Here is a 21046-nt window from a genome sequence, read left to right on the forward strand (position 1 = left end):
CTATACAAATCACAAGTTATATAATATATCTAAATTTAAATAAAAGCTTTTTTAAAACTGTTTGTCAACTAGTGTTTGTAAAATTTTACTAGTAATTTTACAAATTCTTATAAAGTTTTGGGGCAAGAATAATAAGATAATTAATGATTTAAATAACAAAAAAAAGTGAAGCTTCTTTCAAAATAAGGGCCCCACGATTAAACTCAAAAGTCCACGCGCGAGAAATTGAGTCCTTAAAATCGATTACAAAACAAACGTTACAAAATTAACGGCTAAATCAGAGCGCCCCCAACTACTTTTCAACTCCATCGTACGGTCAACGCCGCGAGGAGACCGTGGACACCATCATTCCCTCTCCCTTATTTATTATTAGATTAAATTAATTTAAATTAAATCCACAACTAATCAGTGTTTTATTTAATTACACCGCCGAGCCACTAATTAAAGGCGTTCTTGATCCTCCTAACTTTTCTCTCCCGCGCAACAATTCCCTTTTATGTTTTATAAATATTATTATATATTATTATTATTATTCTCGAGAAGCTTTTTTTTTTTATTATTTTTGAGTATCCAAATGCATATTTTCCTCTGAAAAATAAAACAAAATTATTCTCATATAGTAATATAGTTAAAAAAAACTATTCTTGCGTTTTCTTACAAGATAAAATAAAAGTGTTTGTTTAGAAAAATTATTATATGTAAGTTAACTATTATTATAAAATATATTTTTTAGGACTGCGGCATACGAATTGATCAAAAGGTTTATGTTGCACGTAAAAAAACATTCAATCAACCGGCTCCACTTCAGTAAAAATGACGGAAAATTTAGAAATTTTTTCAGCACAATAGAAAAAGTTGTGATTAAAATTTCAGTTTTAAAAACAATAATCATATATTAGAAATTATAATATTGACCATTCAAAGATATTGTCTAATAGATTTAGTCAAAAGTATAAAAAATCACAATAATAGTAATTTCTGCTCCCAAGAATCAAGCATTTGAGCCCTAGATTAGCAATTAAGATAACAACTATTAGCCTAGTGGTTAGTTAATGATACTTTTATCACGAGTTCAACTTTTCAACAGTACATAGATAGTGTACACGACTAACTTTTTAGTTTTTAGATTAAATACTATTCTATCTTTCTTTACTAAACCTTTCATATTTAAGGTAAACTCGGTGCTGTCGAATATACCGTTATTCTACTTTGCGATATTCAAGGCGCCGCAATGGGTTCTGAACCGTATAGAAGCCTTGAGAAGATCCTTCTTCTGGAAAGGATGGCCCAAAATTTCAGGGGGTTCATGTCTAGTCGGATGGAAATCGATATGTAAAAGCAAAAAGGAAGGGGGATTGGGGATCAAGGAGATGGAAGCAATGAATACGGCTCTATTAACCAAATGGTGGTGGCGTTTCTTCAAAGAGCCGCAGCTGCTTTGGGGGAGGTTGATTAAATCGTTATACTATACTAGAAGACGGCCGTTACACGAGGGAAGAGCCTTCAGACCATACTCCCAGTGGTGGAGAAGTGTGATGAGATGTCGAGAGGTATTCAAATGTGGCGTTTCGTAATGTGCCGGTGACAGAGTAAAAACCTCAAACGGTCCAGATATTTCGGATTGAAGAAAAGCCCACTGAGTACTTCATTCCTGAACTCACATTCCAATATTGTCAATAAGGACTCACAAGTTCAACAATGGCGGAATAAAAAGGTGAGATGGCGATTTGATAACCAAACCTAGATATAAATTACGCCTAGGACAATCGCCACCAATGAATGTTTGTTCAAAAACCTACTTCCGTCGATATTGTCCATCGACACACCAGACACAATCAAATGGAATGTGACTTCGGCGAATCGAAAGTTTACTGGTTAAATCCCTATTACATTCATCACCGTGATCAGTTAGAGAGACTCTATGTACGTCCACTCTCTGGAGCTCCAAATTCCGACAAAATCAGAATATCATTTGACCTCCTTCGTAAAAATTGCTTGACCGCGGACAGATTAATCTCGACAAGCCAGCAAATGTCGAACATAAAATGTGTAACTTTTGCGCTAATAGCTAAACATGTGATCACACTATTTCGGATTGGTTTTCGTCAAAAGATACCTTTTAAATTCAATACGGACTGCAATAATAAGCGATCGAAACAGGGATTCCGCTCGCTTTTGGTCAAGATAGGGACATCCGCGAATGCCGGCTGCGTAGAGAAAAATCTAACCCGTTTGTGCAATCTGGTGGGTGGTCAGGACAGAGCGAAACAACATTATCTTTCGGGAGGTGAGTCCCAACGCTACCAGGGCGCTTGAACGAGTCAACTCCTTGAATAGAGACTGGACCGAGATTCCTTGACCCTTCAGGATTATCCCCTCCCTTCGTGAGGTGTTTAAAGTTACCCCGTTGTCTAGTCTTACTCTCACATAACGGTAGGTGCAGTGTTCTTTACTTTTTTTTGGTCGGTTTTTTTTTTTGTCGGTCTTTCTTGTACCTGTTTGTCGGTCTTTCTTGTATCCATTCGGACCTTTTAGGAGACCCTAGCTGTCTCCAACTTGTACGCTTAGTTCATTTCGCTTAATGAATGAAGCAGATAGCTTGCTACCTTGTTCTCAAAAAAAAAAAAAAAAAATTGACGGTAAATACCATCCACATGCTTTTGGAAGCGCTCTAATTAGGCGTCAATTAATATTGCTCTTATAACATAACATTATATAATAGTACAAGGAAAGATATAAATACTTTTTTAAAAAATAATGCTACTTTATATACCTAAAAATAGGTCCCCCACACGTCCAATGGACGGAGTTGAATTACTAGTTATATTAAGTGACCAGGAAATGAAAAGCTTCGAAAACCAACATTTTCTTGTGTATTTAAAAAGGCATCATGGGCCGCTGAGCCTCAAAGGCCCAAAAAGTTGGCGCGTTCCCTTCTGCTTGTCCCTGTTTCCCAGCGTTGCCCTCCGTTTCACTCCCCCTTCCACTTTAGGCGCCGCCTCTCGACCGAATCGAGCTGCTTCGAGCCACGGCAATGTCGCGGCGAAGCGCTTTTTACTTCGCGAAGAGCTTCTCCTCTCGCCGCGGCGCGATCTCCCCCTCCTCCTCCTCCTCCTCCTCCTCCTCCTCGGAGATCTCGGAGCATGGACGGGGCCTCGCCGTCGCCGGAGACGACGAGGGTGCGGCGGCGGAGGAGGGGCGGTGGGCGAGGATGCTCCCGGAGCTACTGCGGGAGATCATAAGGAGGGTGGAGGCGAGCGAGGAGCGGTGGCCGCTGCGGAAGAGCGTGGTGGCGTGCGCCTGCGTGTGCCGGAGGTGGCGCGAGGTCGCCACGGCCGCGGTGGCGCCGCCGCGGATCACCGGAAAGATCACGTTCCCTTCTTCCCTCAAGCAGGTGGAGCTAGGGTTTCTTTCTGTGGTCCCCCTCCTCTTATCGATTTACCCCTTTTTTAAGTTGATTGACATGGATTCCATCGCAAAATCATAGTTCTATTTGATTGTTCCTGCGATTTTCTTATGAAGGTTTTCTCGTTCCTTCTTCCGATTCCTTATTCATTTTGGCGGTATAGTGTTGCTGGACGATGGATTGCGTGAGTAGTGCTTTTGAGAGAAGTACTACGCTAAAATTCCTTAAACATATTTTCTCTATGGAAGTAGAAGCACCAAATTGGAGGTTCTACTTTTGGACTTTAGAATCTAATATCTGATTCCTGCAGTAGCAGAAGCATCATGATCAAACTTTCATATTTGTCAAACACTACTAAACACGGCTAAAAATGACATTTGGTAAAAGCAGAAGCAGAAGCGAAATCAAACAGGCACTTATTGATTGAACTATTTAGATTAGCTTTCCTTTTTATTATATTTATTGGGAATTTCTTTTCTTGACTAATATCTAGTTGATTTGATGTCAATAACAGCCGGGTCCGCGGGAACTTCCGATCAAGTGTTTTATAAAGAGGAGCAAGAAGAACTCCACTTTCTATCTCTACCTCAGCTTGACCCACAGTATGTGAAAATTCCAACTCAATTCGTATTTCTCTCTACAGGATCTTTTTCCATTGCCTTGTAGAATAGGGTAGATATTGGTCTGCATTGACTAAGTTTTACTTCTCCATAGATGGTTTGCAGTGCTCCATCAGCATGAAAAGTCAAAATCTGACCTTTGTGTTGTTTGAATTCAACGTTGCCATCGCCATAGCACTGTTCTTGTTATTAGTAGCATTCAAGTTTGTTAGTCTCAACACACCTCTAGAAGCTCTTTGCACATCTTAATCAGATGAATAAAATGTATGTGTAGTTGTTTTACTATCTCGATATTGTAACTTAGCCCTTATGCTCTTCATCCAAATGCTTTAATGCACAAAATTTTGTCCGTATTGCGTATTCATCCTTGACAGTTTGAAAATCTGACTTCCATTCTAAAATAATCTTTTAGTCCTACTTGAAATAAATTGGAGCGAGTCATTATGCCATGATGGGTTAAAATGGTCATTTTATGAGAAAAAGAGACTTGCATTGATGGCAAGGGAATAAAGTGCAATATATAGGAAATTTTGTCAATATCAAAGAGAAACATCTGGAAATTGTGTTATAATTGGTGAATAAAATGACTTGGTTGAGCCTAATATGACTAATCAGAGATGGTCAAGGTGAACATTTATCTATTCAAGTACGGACCACAACTTGGCTTTTTGTTAGCGGACTGCAACAGACACAGAACAATGTCCTTCCAGTACTTAGGCAGAGGTCAATATCCATGTGATGTGGTGGGTTGGGAGACGTTAAATGGTCTGTAATAAGTTGCAGTACATTTGAATATTGTATCTAAACAATTTTGCCCATAAGTAGTATCTTTTTCAGATGACTTAGATGAATCTGTTGGCTATGCTCAATTTTGATTGATAATGGTAATGCATGAACAAATGTAGTATTACTTGTTGGTTTTGTCCATTTTAATCCTAGGCATAAAGATTTTATGTGGAATTCACCCATATTTGTCTATACAGTTAAGGGGAAAGCCCTTGTTTCTGTTATACCTGGATAAATATTAACTTTCCAGTTATTTCTGTACATTCATGATGATTAATATTAGTTCAAACAAAAAAAAAATGATGACTAATAGTAGTGACTCTACTTTAAATGCCATTTGCTCATTAGTTTAGAGCTTTTGAAGGTAATAAAAATTTACGCTTCTTGGTTTATATCTAAATAGCTTGATTTATATGTACTACTATCTGGACTATGTCCCAATTGCTAAACTGCTAAATTTTTATATTGGTTTTTTCTCATTTTCTAGCTTGCCCAAGAAATTAGTTTCCTTCCTAATGATACCAACTTGTAGATTTACATGTACATATCTTTGTCACATTCTAATGGTAGGTACTTCTACACAGAGTTTGTTAAAATCTGTGCTTCTTACCTACAAAATAATGGTTAACTGCTGCTTTTCTCTGTGGTGTTATTTATTTGTTGATAGTGATGTTTTATTGTAACTGCTTTGAAATATCTCTTGTACATTCTGAAAAGATCTGTTTCCTTAGCCATTTCAACCTCCTGTTTGGTAAGTGAAGGGATCATAATAATAACCAAACAAGAAGTTCAGTTGCAACGCTATTTAGTTGTTGTCGTGACCCCGTGCGGTACTTCCGCTCTAGAACCATTTTAATGATGATATTTGACTGTAATAAGCAGCGAACAAAACAATTTATGGTGTCTATTAATCATCGAGTAGATGATATTGATTTTTGTTATGATGGCATGAGAATGGATGATACTGGTTTTTTGTTTCATTAATTCTGATATCGCATTGTACTATCTTGTCAAAGTCTCAGCTTGATAGAAGATGGTTTATACAATAGATTTTTCAGTTCTAGTAATAATCTTTTTTCTTTTAACTCCAATTTCCCTCCCTTGTTTTGCCACCAGTAGGAAGTCCAGCTTATATCATCTATTCTTGCATTCTTGCAGCACTTGTAGATAAAGGAAAGTTTCTCTTGGCAGCTCGGAGATATAGGTATGGCGCCTATGTTGAGTACATAATCTCTCTTGATGCTGATGATCTGTCGCAAGGAAGTAGCGCATATATGGGGAAGTTAAGGTGAGCTTGTTTGTTATCATCTTCAGTATTTTTAAGCACCTACACACACCACAATTGTAGCATCCCCTGCTTTTCCTCCTTTTTTCTTTCATTTGCAATAAATAGCACTGTGTTTTAAATTTGTTTTATCCTATCTAGAAATATCAATTGATATATTCAGATATTTTACATACGTACTGTAATTCCTTCAGGTCAAAAGCTATCTTTTCTCTTTCTTCTCACAGATCAGATTTCCTGGGCACAAAATTCACAATTTACGACAGCAACCCACCATTCAGTGGTGCAAAAGCCTCGTGTACCCGAGCTAGTCGTCCATTTGCCTCCAAGCGGATAAGCCCACAACTCCTATCTGGAAATTTCGAAATCGGTCAGGCATCTTACAAACTGAACCTCCTGAAATCAAGAGGGCCTCGAAGAATGCTGTGCACACTACAATCTCCTTATTCAGCCCACAAACCTTTGGGCAAGGAAGAACCACATAAGTTCTCAAAAGCAGAAAACCTGGATTCCGGCTTCATAGTTCTGCGGAACAAAGCTCCGAGATGGCACCAGCACTTACAGTGCTGGTGCTTGAACTTCCATGGACGGGTCACGGTTGCCTCGGTGAAGAACTTCCAGCTGGCGGCCACGGCCGACCCGAGCCAAGAAGGTGGCGTGGGTGACGAAGAGACCGTGCTGCTCCAATTTGGTAAAGTCGGGGACAATTTGTTCACCATGGATTACAGGGAGCCGCTCTCAGCTTTCCAGGCGTTTGCAATTTGCCTAACCAGCTTCGGCACGAAATTTGCCTGCGAGTAAAGCGTTCACTTGCTAGTCGTTTTGCTTGTGGTGCTTTTATGCTGCTGTGGCACTGATGTTGGGAGATAGGTATTTCGCTATCTTGCTATGTATCTTACACTAATCGCGTCGAAAGTGTTAACAACTGTGATAAATGTAGACTCTAAGCTACCATAAAGAAATGAAAAGAACATCTATCATATGCTTCTTTTGCGCGGCAACAAACACATCCCCCCAGCGAATACTAGAAAATCAACAAGGTTTCCTGACTGGCCATGGTTCTCGCCATGAGAAAATCCTGATGTGCGCTTCGGGAAGGTGTTTGTTGACGCGTAAAGAAGTGTTAGTAGTTCTTGTATTTAGTCCATCTTTATCATATTATACCTGGTTTAATCCATTCATACTATCTCATTTTGAGAATACTCTGCGGTTTTCAGAAATCTATTTGATTGCGTTAAAGAGTAGTAACAAGCAACATAAAGGGCCCAGTAAAATAGCTTAAGAAAAATAGGGTCTACATGCTTTCTTGTTGACCAGAGAGGATGTGTGGACAATATGATAATTTAGGAGGCATTTTAAAATTTAAATCATACTAAATTAAGTTAAGAAAGTATATAAAAGGCATAACCAAGGTGATATAAAACAAGGTTATTGTGTTGTTCGTTCATTTGTAACTCTAATTATAACTAGAGGGTTCATGTTCTGAATTTTGTCAGAAACAAATAAGAAATTTCTCTTGTAAGCCCTACAATTAACCACTGCTTGGCTCTTTTCTCTTCAATCTTTTGGCAGAAAAATGCATTTTCTTCTTCTTTTTTTTTTTTATGTTTGAGAATAACGAATAATGAATAGGCTGCTTGTACACCCCACATTCTCTATCGAATCAATTGTTTATGTAATAATAATAATAAGAAACCAACCGTCCCTAGAGCAAGTGACAAAGAATTTGGTGGTTGATACATGAGACCCAAGTTCGAATCCTAGTTGATTCACATTTCCAGCTAAGTTTATTTTTAAATAAAATAAACGAAATGGGTAGTGTGCTATCTATCTCTCAAAAAAAAATAATAGAAACAAATTCAAATTTTAGGCGTATGATATACAATGTTACTGACCGTACATACGTACGTTGGTTAAGTGTCTGATAATTGATATCCAAAGTTTTATATTTAAAACTTAGTTATTTTGTATTTCAAACTAAATTTATTTTTGAAAAAAAAAAATAGTGTTACTTTCCTGCTTACATGATGCATGGGCCTTCTGGGCCCATTTGAGTGGTTCTAATGATTACATAATCCAACTAAAGCGTCCAGCTTCTGGGTTTTACTCTATCAAGGTTGTTTTCACGAGTAGGTCTTGTGTGCTGTTAGGAGTACGGAGGTTTCCGTGCTCCTAAGCAGTTTTCGATAATAGAGCTTTCGAATCGACGATCGGCTTCGTTAGACTTGATCTAGCGTATTTGAAGTATCTAGAAAATAAATTTTACGATTTTTCAATATCATTTACCTAGCGATCGAAAGAGTTCAAAATCAACGGTTGAAAATAAAAATCTCCCAAAAAATGGTGATATAGCACTAAAATTTTCGATCAGAGATATTGATCTTGCTATAAATAGCATAAAAAATTTTCTAGCAAAATTTCATCCGATTTGAATACTTTTACACCGTTAAACTTGCAAACGGTATATATCAACCATTAAAAATTGTTGATTTTAAACCCTTTTGATCGCCAGGTAAATGATATCGAAAAACAGCAAAATTTATTTTCTAGATACTTCAAATATATTAGATCAAGTCTAACGGAGCCGATCATCGATTCGAAAACTCCAGCATCGAAAACGGCTTAGGAGCACGGATGCCTCCATACTCCGAATAGCACACAAGACCTACTCTTGTTTTCACTTTACAAGTGCAAAAGATATCCAGCTTTGTGACATTCGAACTACGGAATTTTTGGATTAGTGCAAAGATCCCCAATCTCGGAAGGAACAAATCATGGAATTATCTTAACACACATAAATACAAACATCTCTCCATTGTTTTATGCCCGTGTCAGATTATATATATAGGGATGAGCGTCGTGCGACAAAATGAAGACCATATATAGTTATATACTCAATGCATATTGTATATATTGAGATATATATGTACATATATAATAATTGGGACCAGAGAAAGAACGGGGTTAAGGACACAGTGGGTGAGCTCGGGCTAATAAAATGCCTACGTTTGCGGCGGGTCTTTAGCCAATGCAGACGAGCTTCGGTTCTCGACGATCCACCGTTGTCGGGTGATGGGCGTCAGTGCGCAAAAAGACAATCTTTTTTTAAGTGCGAGTACACGCACCCCTCATGTGGAAACTATATATTGAGAGAGAGAGAGAGAGAGAGAGAGAGAGGAAAAGGTTACCACTAAAATCTCTGCTTAGCACGCTTACCATTGTTTATTACTGGGAAAAGAATATTTTGGTAACTCCTAACCATTAGAGTTTCAACATGTTAGCAAACTCACGTAACATTTTAAGTATTGCATGTATTTATGAACTAATTAAAATTTTTCATGTCATGCATGCAAACAAATATATTGAATCAACGTTATAAAAAGGCTGGAGTAGTATATTTATTTATTTGTTCAAAAATCAGCATATAAATTTTAAATGTTGCTTATATGCTTGCAATCCCACGAGACATGTAACAGTACTATAGCATGAGTATCCAGGTCTTTAGTTTTCTTTTTTTCACATAGGAATATTTAACGCTCTTTATTCAACCAGTGTTTTTAATTTTAAATAGTAAAGTATAAGTAAAAAAATATAATTTGATGAGAAGAACTTAAACGAAGAACATGCAAACTCTTTCCCTGTAGAAATTGATCATCTCATAAGTGGGGGCGTAGTGAGGAATATTGTTCCGTTCCCTCTTAATTAGGTGTCCTAAGATCTTAAGAGTAGGGTCATCTCATGTGCTCTGCTTAAAAGGGTAGGTTTAAGTTGGTGAAAATAATAGGTAAAAATCGTTGAGGGAATATCTTGCTTTGTGTCTTTTTATTATATCCCAAGGTACTTTTAGAATAGAGCATTAATTAATTAATGCTTCCTCTACAACGTCCAGGGACGGAGCAACAATTTTAAATTTTGAAAGGGCCAATCAAAAAATTTATTTTAATGATTATATATTGAAAATCAGTAATTGATGATTAAATGTGTTTTTTTTTTCAGAAAAAAATTGATACAACCACCTTTGAATATCACTCCTTTTTTTTTTCCTTTAAACAATTAATTAGGGTCGAATAAACCTATAGAGATTGTTATAATCCTAGGATGAAGGATTGCACAGATATATTACAATCCAAAATGGATTGTAAACATGGTCTACAACCAAAAAGGATTGCAGGATTATAACACTTAATCTAAGAAATATTATAATTCTACCCTCTTGATTTATGCAACTATTCTTGAAGTTTAGTTATAATATAATTAAAAAGACTAAATAAGTCGTAAGATTAGAAATAAACCATCGGTCCCTAATTTTTATCTAATTTTTTGGCTCAAGTTTTTAAATTTTTAATATCGTAATTAAGTTCCTTATATTTTTATTTATTTAATTAAACTTTTACTATAAAAATTTTCATTCTCATGGCAAGATTTGGTGATGGCATAGTAAATATAAATATTTACAAGTATAAATTAGTGTATATATATAACAAGAAAAAGAAAATGCCAAGCAATAAGCTGGCTTTGCTCATGAGAATATTCTCAATTTTGTATAAATACACATCAACTACGCAAGGAACAAACATAAATGTAGTTGATAATTGACTTAGCATGCACATTATATTAATCCTTAGTTAAAGCCCAAAAGTTACTTAGTTAATCAACTAGTTAATGTGTACTTCATGAGTTTATGAGCTTATAATTAATATGCCCACCCAACTTGCGTTGGGTATTATATAATAAGCCAAATTAACTTTAATTTATCCACCCAACTAGTGCACAAGTATCCCACTGGCTAGCCTTAAGATCCCAATTAATATGAGTTAATTAAAAATAACTCTCCAAGGAATTTGGTAATTTGTGTTATAATTAATTTAAGAAGCTATATATCATTCTCCAGAGGTTGGCAACATGAAGTTTTCCTTACCGACCGTCCCTAGAGCCAGTAGCAAAGGGTTTGGTGGTTGGTACTAGAGATCCCAAGTTCGAATTCACATTTTCAGCTAAGTTTATTTTTAAATGAAATAAACGAAGAAGGTAGCATGCTATCTATCTATCAAAAAACATAACGTTTCCTTTTTTATGCATCCACTGTATATATGTAAAGTATTAATACAAGTATGAATAACTCAATATATAAAAGAATGTAAAAATGTATATATGGAGATCCCCTACCTATTTGTTATCTGGAAGTCGGCCTGCATTCTGAAACCACAATATTTCTTAACTTATTTTATTTTTGTTATTTTAATAAATTAAGTTTAGATTATATCTAATTTTATTGAGATTATTTCTAATTTTAGTGAATTTGTATTTTTAGTTAATTAAAATTTAGTAATTATTATAAATATACTTTTTATTCCATTGATTTAGTGTGACAGGGATGAAAGAGTATGATTGTATTTTTGAGACTAGAGTTTTATAAGATAGACATATTTTACACATCACTTGGATTATAATAAAAGTCTCCACTCTGTTTTCGCCCATGTAAATATGTGCTTTATTTTTTTCCTCTCTTTATCGGTTCTCTTTTGAAATTTTCATATCCGACGAATTTGATATTTTTCGCTTTTATCATAACAAATTGGTTTAAAAAAAAATCTGATATCGGTGTGAGTTGCAGATTTCTAATACCTTTCATTTTTTTTGTTGGACACTAGCTTTCTCAACTTTCCATTCGATTAATTGGAATTATCTTTCTAAATTAAATTATGGATTCATCAAAACTAACAACTCGGTTAATTAGCTATTAATCCTTAATTAGTAACTAATAAAATCGGCATATATTTCAGCTGAAAAGGGTTAGAAAGTAGCTAAATTCATCAAAATTAACATTAAATTTAGTACCGACCGTCCCTAGAGCAAATGGCAAAGGGCTTGATGGTTGGTACCCGAGACCCAAGTTCGAATCTTAGTTGATTCACATTTCCAGCTAAGTTTATTTCTAAAATGAAATAAACAAAACGGGTAGTGTGCTATCTATCTCTCAAATAAATTTAGTATAAAATCCAATTACCGATTTGATATATATANTATATATTAAAAAAATCAAAAGTTTTAAAAAGTCCCAATCAAAATAAAAATATTTATTCATGGGACGAATTTTAAAATGATCAATAGTTGAGGGGCATACATATACAATTTTTTTCCCCTAAAAGCAACTATCCCGAGATTCTCCCACTCCCTTATAAACAAACCCTAAAGTCAACTCTCCCATGCAGGCGTCGAGACAAATTAACGATCAAGTTAATTTGGAAATTGTAAGCACGAGACTCGATCTCTTATGACGTTATGGTCGATTATTTATTAATTGTTTATTATTATTATCATAATTTTAGGTACAACAAGGACAAATTAATTAGCATGATACTTGTAGCACATATATAATATGCAACATAATATAGTTGTTAATTGCATAGAATATTAGTTTGGGCCCTGGAATATTTGTCCTTTAATACCATATGGAATCTCTTAATGTGTGGGAGTATGCTTGTCGATAGCGCACACATATCCATATATATTTATATGTGTGTGCACTACTAATTAATTAAACATAATTAAGTTGAATAGTGCATGGAACTAAATCAGCTAACCCTCGGAGAGTTTCTTGTTTGCGTTATTATAGATATTATGTAACCAATTAATAGTGTATTACACGAAGTTCTACTTCTATTTTAAGTCGTTTTTAATAAAAAGATTTAATAATATAAAGAAATGGAAAGGCTAAAATAAGTTTTTGAATCTTATGAAAACTTTAGTTTTGAGTTTTGCTTTCACTCTATTTAGATAGAAGAGATTGAAGGTTAATTAGTTAGATGAGTTTTCCTAATAATTTTATTCAAATATTTTTTAACAAAACACGATTTGGACCCAACGTACAAATCCTCAGGTTAATAATTTTATTTGCTTGTGTCATCTTTTAGTACGTGTTTGGTTTGTCCTTTTTTGACTGAGGAATTGGAATCAGAATGGACGAATCCGTTTGTCGGTATTTGGTATGCGGGAGTTTCATTTCGATTTCGATTTTCGGAATTTTCGGGCGAATGAAAATTCTTCAATCATCTTTTTTTCCAATCTTATCTAGAAGGCCGAATTAAAAATTGAATTCGGAGAGAAAGAATGCACTTTACGAAAATATCTCAATTATATTTTATATATTTATTTAAAATTAAATTTAATCATTTGACTTTAATTTTTAATTTAAATTTAAATTTAGAAATTAAATTTCTAATTCTAGATTTTTATTTAGAAATTAAATTAAAATATAAATTGAATCAAGCATTTTGAATTTGATCTGTAAATTTAAACTTAAATTTAGTTGTAAATTCGAATTTGAATCAAATGAAAATTTAGTTTTATATTTTGAATTGTCCACTCAATTTTAATTTTTAATTTTTTTTGACATTTAAAATTTTAGCTTATCATTTCAATATTTTCATGTAAGTTTTTAATATTTAATTTTTAGTTTGAATTTAAATTTATAAATTTAATTTTATATTTTGAGGTGCAAACTCAATTTTAAATTATTTTTATATTTTGTATTTTAATTTTAATTATTTTTTGATTATTAAAATCTTTTAAATATTGAAAATACGAATCAATCGTACCAATTTCTATTATTATTCTGACATAAACATATTTGGAAGATATATTATATCGTTCCTTTTTCGATTCTTGTCCATTCCGATTTTCATTCCGACTCTATTTTTCATTTTAAACCAAACGCGCCCTTAAATTGCACTGTTTCCTTTTTGGTTAGATTCATATCATGGAAAGTTTTATGAGTTTTATTGGAGTCATATGCGCGCATCAACAAAAATAGTAACCACATATAGATAAGCTCAATGTATATCACTGAAAAAATTAGTAGGTTCTAATTCAGATAGAGATCAAATCAAATTAAATTGTGTAAAAAGATTCGGAGTCTCGAGATGTCATGTAGCCTGTCACCTAATCCTCTCCACGATTCCCTTCATTATCGTTGACCTCGTCTTCTCCCGAGGCCTAATTAATTTTGTACAAATAAATTAACCAATATCATAAAATTAGAATAATAATAATAATAACAATACTATTATTATTGTATAATTAAGGGCCAAAACCCTTCAATATATATCACATGCAACGACGTACGTACGTATACTAGCTCGCAAATTCACACTACTCTACGTTGCGAAAGCTCTAATTAATTACAGTTTATATGTGGGTTATTTGATTGTGTAAAGTTAATGGTTGGAACGATTAGGAGAAGGACAAGAGAAAGGGGATATGATTGGCTTTTAATTGTGAGACAAACCTTCCTGTTTCGATACTTCCGAGTATGAAACGCTCTCTCTCTCTCTCTTTTTATGTTTTTTTAATATATATATATATATATATATATACTTGGCTCCATGCCCAAAATATTCTGTCTTTTTTGTTTGAATATGAGAGGTGTACAAACATGTGATTAAAGATCCATAATATCATCAAGGGTTTCTTTTCTATTAGTCTAATTAATGATAGAGTTGTTAGTAGTGTTAAGACTGTAGATCTCAGTGCGTGCTATAAACTCATTTCGAATTGTAGGTCTTTTGAATTAATGATTTACTAATGAAGTTATCCGCATATTGTGGCGGGCTGATAATATAAGAGACAAAAGATTGACAATGTAAAATATTTTAAAATTTTTGATTTGTCATGAGAAATCAATAAATACAAACAAAAAATATGAAACAGATATAACAAAATTTATAATTTCAGCAAATAAATTATATATAATAATAATAAAAAATAGTAATAAAACACTACTCTATATACATCTTAATTATGCTGCGGATATCGGGAAATCGAATCTTGATCTTCACTTCTCATTCGCCGTCATTGTCAGCGTCGAGCTCCTCTTTAGTCATGACAATACATATCTTATTTTATTTATTTTTTTTTATAAAATTGATTTGTAAAGATAACGATGAATGTGAATATATTAATTAAGAAATAGATACGTGGGAAGACGAAATATCGCGCGGAAATAAAAATTAATAAATTCGATCATTAGGAATGAGGAAGAAGGTAAGGATGAAGAAGGCTTTGCCTCGTGGCAAAGTTTATAAGGAATAATATATAGAAGATATAAATATAAATGTTACTAAATTTGATGTAAGATAACTATCATTTTTACAAAGTATATATTGAGGCCTCACTAGATATTGTGTTTATTTTTAAATTTTTTTAAAAAATAGAATTTTGTATATTAAAAGATCTAGAAGTGGACAGTAAATGACTTGCAATATTTACTTGATAATTAATAAAAAAACAAATAACTAGTTGATGTCAAAAAAAATTATGACGTCTTTAGAGACTTCAAATATGAAAAATGTAATTAATGGTGTTGATTAGTGAATCAAATTATTGAACATTAAAATTGAGATTGTAGCATGAAGATCTTAGTGCTATTAATGGCACCCCGATCTAGCTATTGTTTAAGATTTGTAAAGTAGGTTGAAGTTTTTGCTGCAGCATGCAAAAAATAAAATTCTTAACCAATTATATTTCATAAAAATTATTAAAAATATTCTAATATAATCAAAGGCTCTTACTAACCACATGGGAAATTCTCGCTAGCCGTGGACTAAATTCCACATGACCCAAGGGATATATCAAGCTGTTGATCTCTGACCCTCTCCACCACTTCTTAATCACTTAAAAAGAGAAAATGATTCCTTAGATGATACATTGGTGTCCCAAAGCTATTCCAATGTTACCTCTTCATGTGAGGAAAAGAATCAGCATGGCAAGCACAGGATCATGCTCTTAAGATCCATTTGGTAGCGAGGGCTATTTAATATTATTAGACTGAAAGAAAATTGGAGAAAAAGGCATGTAAAAATGTGCTACTCTATTTTTTAGTGCGCAGTAAAGATTATATCTTAGTTGAATCTAATACAATCTATAAAACATGTTATTTTTTTATAGAAAAAAAAAACATAATATTTTTCTATTACATGCCTAACACATCGCCCTGCAATATCAGATGGAGCCTCAGTTGGCAGAGAGCCTGCATTAGCGGTCCTTCTATGTGAGTACGTCGGATTCTCGAAGACTCATCTCCAACTTGCCTCACAACTTGTCATGAGTATTTCTCTAAATTAATCCTGTATTTAACTACCACCTGCTATTGTCTTTTGATGTAGAATAATGCTAATGAGGATCATGACATATATAATATTTTTTTTTTTTGAGAATAGGTAGCGCGGTACCTGCTTCATTCATTAAAGATATGAATTAGGCTACAGGGATGAGACAACCAGGGCCTCAAAAAAAAAAAATAGTTTTGATCCGCATTCGTTGAAGATATGAATTAGGCTATAGAGGTGAGACATATATAATGTTTTGATCCGCAATATGTTACATTTTGGTGTATGTACGAGGCTTCGACTGGACCTGATTTTACTAACATATTTAAATTTTATTATCTAACTCCCTGTACCTATGACTTAAATCTTTTTCTTTGGTGCTTTATGAACGAGATAGTATGATAACAAGATGAATTAGCTAGGGTTGGAATCTATCGAACCTTAAACTTGTAGATTTGGACCAAACAATATATACATCGATATTATTCACTTCCTTCGATAAATTTTAATGTGGATTAACTATTATATATTCATATGTGTACATCTAGCAAGTTTATATTTAAAAATAAAATAAAATAAAAATAAGATAACGAGTAGCACTCAAGAATTTGGGAGGACTAGCTTCGCACTTTTTTATCAAATGCTTAATACAAGGAAATTGTTTGAGCATAATGACCCTAGTTACGTACTCGATCGGCCATTACGGGCCAAGAGTGCCACTCTTTTCCTTAAATTGGTTGAGCCATTGCGGCAAACCTTAGCTAATGCACTAGCATGGTTTGGTTTAGATCCAAGTCAAACCCATTTTACTTTACCCTGATATATATGTGTGTGTGTATATGTACACAAACACACACACACACACACTAAAGTTTATTTAATCTTATTAAAATTTGAACCCACCTTATTCATTACCAACACAATGCTACGCTAATGTAGGTGAAATGAAGAGAAACTTCTTGCACGGGTGGTTGGATCAACTTTCCACAAGTAAAACCATGAAAAACGTGAACAGTACGTTCTCCATGTTCGTTCGTGTCATCCTTTTTTAGCTCACCTTAATAATTACCGCATGCACACTATGCACCATCTCGAACCGTACGCCGTCCCCTTCTTTCCATCTATTTCACATCATGTTCAATCTTCATCGTCCAATATATAAAATATTTTTTAAATTTAAATATTGAAATAATAATTTGGATGATTAGATTTGAAATTAAGCATAAGATAAAATGAATGGCTAGGCGTGAAGGTGCAAAACCTGACATGATGCATTTAGCAAATGCGGTAATTGCTCGAAACATATGCCTAATGGATACTGTCTCAAGTTCTCTTGAAAAGCTACTGATGTTATATTATGTAGCGTGGTGTATAGTAAGTTAGTAATTGTTATGAATTAATTCGGTAAAGATAAGAATAATATCAGTAGTAAGGGCGGCATATATATNTTTATGATTTTACGACATCATTTGCCTAGTGAACGAAGGGGCTCAAAATCAACGGCTAAAAATAAAAATCTTACAAAATGTAATAATATGACATTAAAATTTTAAATCAAAGATATTGATCTTGTTTTAGATAGTATAAAGAATTTTCTATCAAAATTTCACGTGATTTGGATATTTCTACACCGTTAAACTTGCAAATGGCTCACTACAGCCATTGAAATTTGTTGATTTTGAGCCCATTTGATCACTAGGCAAATGATATCGTAAAATCATAAAATTTATTTTCTAGATGCTTCAAATACTCTAGATCAAGTTTAACGGAGCTGATCGACGATTCGAAAGTCGCAACATCAAAAATGAGCTGGAAGCACGGAAGGCTCTGTGCTTCCGATATATATATATATATATATAAGATGCTTGTAGAGTACTATACTTTTTCTGGAAAAGCTAATAATCATGATCTTTTTTTTTTGAGAAATAATAATCATGATCTTTCATTTGTCTTTGCTATCCTCTCCACCTAACCAAACCTACCATTCATGCCTTCCATGATTCGAGGATGGGAGACGTGCCATTAACTTTTGAGGAAATGGTAATAGAATGAGAGCCAATAACCTTTTATGCATGGAAACATTTTTCACTTTTAGCGAAAAGTTAGTAGTAGAAAAATGAATCACCCTGATTATAGGAATATACTTATGACGAGTGGAATGTGCCGAGATGGTTAATTAGCATATTATATAAAGAAAACAAAGAAGTAAACCATGGTTTCTCAATAAACAATTAATTAATCCGGCTGTGTCAACCTAATCTTTCAAATTAGAAGGCCTAACTTGAAAATTGAATGCCTAGCTAGCTACGACATATATATAACGTAACAAAACACTTTTTTGCGACAGGAATAATCGTATAAAATAATTGACAACTTGGTGTAGAAGAGATCGCATAGGAGTTAATCCAAAAATATTGTATAAACTTTCAACGGAAATGGTCTTTGTGCTTCTCCCTTGAGTTCGATGTCACAGTATCCGTATTCATCTTTGGTGTTTCGTAACTTACGATTGTTTTTTCTATATCCAATTTTCTTCGAGCCTTAAAAACTAAAGTATTAATTTGTTTTTTCCGATTGCTAAAACTACATATATGAATATATACAGTACTTCTTCAAATAATATTACTGAAATAGTATATTTTTATCAACTGCGAGAGCCAACAAACTATATAATTAATGGTGCTTGTATATGGAGAATTTTTTAATTTATCTGCCGCGTAGAATGTCAAAAACAACCTTTCTTACGAAACCATGTCGATATATATATAGATGTGGACGTGAATGTTGGAAACGAGAATAAAGAAAACAAAAAAGAGAAAAAAAAAGAAAAAAGGAAAAAGTTAAGCATGCATGGCGTGTAGCCATCCACCCATGCATTAAATTATGCGTAAGATACAAACCAAAGTCAACTAACAAAGCTAATCACGGTTGGGGACCTGAGATCCACGACAAGCTGTCAAAGAGGAAAAGGAAAATTAAGAACGAGGGCGAAGTGTTAGAGTTCACATGAGCCTCTGAGGACCAATTAAAGAAAAGTACTTAATTAAGTACGAAAAAAAAAATAAAGAGGGGTTTAAAATTGGAATTTTTGGTTGAGGTGCGAGCTCATGTAGTTTAATTTAAACATATATATATTTCTTAATTTTGAAACCTGTTACATGTCTCGTGACCCCCATTGCCCGTTTTTACGCTTTGGGTGGTTGAGAGGTCGACGCCTCATTCCTATTAAAATTAAGAGGATTGCTTGGATGGCCAGGATTTTATTTTGGCACAGATTGATGTTCCTCACGTGAGAAAGGAAAGAAGATTACATGCAGCACGTGCCTACGGTGAAACGAGTAAAATTAATTAATTTACTAATCATCTCACATAGTGATCGAATATTTGAAACTAGTTAGAAAGATGGATTAATTGATCGTCTCATTTTGTAATTCAAAAATTGCATACAGTGACCGACCGTTCCTAGCGTAACTGGTAAATGGCTTGGCGATTGATACCTGAGATCCCAAATTCAAAGCCTAGTTGTTTTATATTTCTAAATTTATTTATAAAAAAAATAAACGAAGCGAATAACATAATATCTTTTAAAAAAAAAAGAAAAAAAAGAAAAAGCGAATGGTGACCCTCTCTGTACCGAGACAATTGTCCATCACATGCAGTGATAGAATCTCAAATGCAGCATGGAAGGTAATGAACTTAGTCCTTATCTTTCGATCCCGAGAGCTTTTTTCTGTAGTGTTTTGTTTTTTTTCTGTAGTGTTTTGTTGAAGGTCATGAGGAGAAACTAGCTAGTCAAGCATTGTACTATAAATTTTTGATTTGCGAGTGTAGTGGAATTGTTTGTATGTGAGGGAGGTGGAATAGTGAAGTGTAGTAGAATTCTTACAATATCAAATAATTTCATTCGGACAAACGTTCACAATAGTCTTCCAACGATTTGAAATGACAGCTTTTTTAGTCAGTCATATGATCATCATGCACGTACGTACGCAATTTTCTGTAAAATAATCATTTCAACCTTATCTTTTCATAAAGTAAAGAATGAAAAAATTTTACTTTGTACGAGAAGTGTCAAATGGTTATTTGACAACATAAGTATCTAATTAATGTGGTGACATGTTACCGACCGTCCCTAGTGTAAGTAGTGCAAAAGGCTTAATGGTTGGCATTCGAGATTCAAGTTCCAAGTCTAATTGCTTCGTATTTTCAATCAAGTTTATTTCAAAAAAAAATGAATAAAACGGATAGCATGCTACCTTTCTCTCAAAACAAAACAAAAAAAGAAAAAGTGGGAAAGGTCAGGAATTAAAATGTTCAAGTAGCTAGAAAGTTTAGTTTTATGAATTAAATTGCAATATCTCTAGCATGGAAGATGTTATGTTCATGATGAATATATTTCGTCTTATTGAAGCACTACTCACGGATCTAAAAACGCTCAACCAGAATTTGTTTTTTTTTTTTTACCTTTTCATATATATTACAGGAAAATATATTGGATCAGACTCTCTATTTGTCTTTTGAGATCGAATAAATTTCAATCTATTTTGCAGCTTAAGGTTGATAATCATGAAAATTCACCTTTTAGAAATTGACCATGCATGACCAATAACTAGCATGCATACATATCCTCATACATATTAACAAGCAAAGAAAGTGTGTTACATATTTTCTCGTGTATATATATATATATATATATATATATACATGGCAACATATGTACATGCATATATACGAGTAAGCATCAATTTTTAGCTGCATTAACTCAGTTGATATATTTGTTTATGATGACTTTGCAGTTTATGACGACAATAAACTGATAATATATTGCAATAAAGTGATAGAC

General features: G+C 33.8%; 1 protein-coding gene across 2 annotated transcripts; it reads left to right on the forward strand.

The window, feature by feature from the left end:
* LOC109716557 (tubby-like F-box protein 1) lies at positions 2871-7258 on the forward strand. Of its 2 annotated transcripts, none has more exons than XM_020242072.1 (4): positions 2871-3394; positions 3921-4008; positions 5971-6100; positions 6292-7258. In XM_020242072.1, the coding sequence occupies exons 1-4, from the start codon at positions 3035-3037 to the stop codon at positions 6896-6898; spliced, it is 1185 nt and encodes a 394-aa protein (XP_020097661.1). In that variant the 5' UTR covers positions 2871-3034; the 3' UTR covers positions 6899-7258. The 2 variants fall into 2 exon arrangements, with proteins under 2 accessions (XP_020097661.1, XP_020097662.1); XM_020242073.1 differs by having other exon boundaries at positions 2877-3394; positions 6325-7258.

The sequence above is a fragment of the Ananas comosus genome, linkage group 10, assembly GCF_001540865.1.
Source record: "Ananas comosus cultivar F153 linkage group 10, ASM154086v1, whole genome shotgun sequence".
Classification (NCBI taxonomy): domain Eukaryota; kingdom Viridiplantae; phylum Streptophyta; class Magnoliopsida; order Poales; family Bromeliaceae; genus Ananas; species Ananas comosus.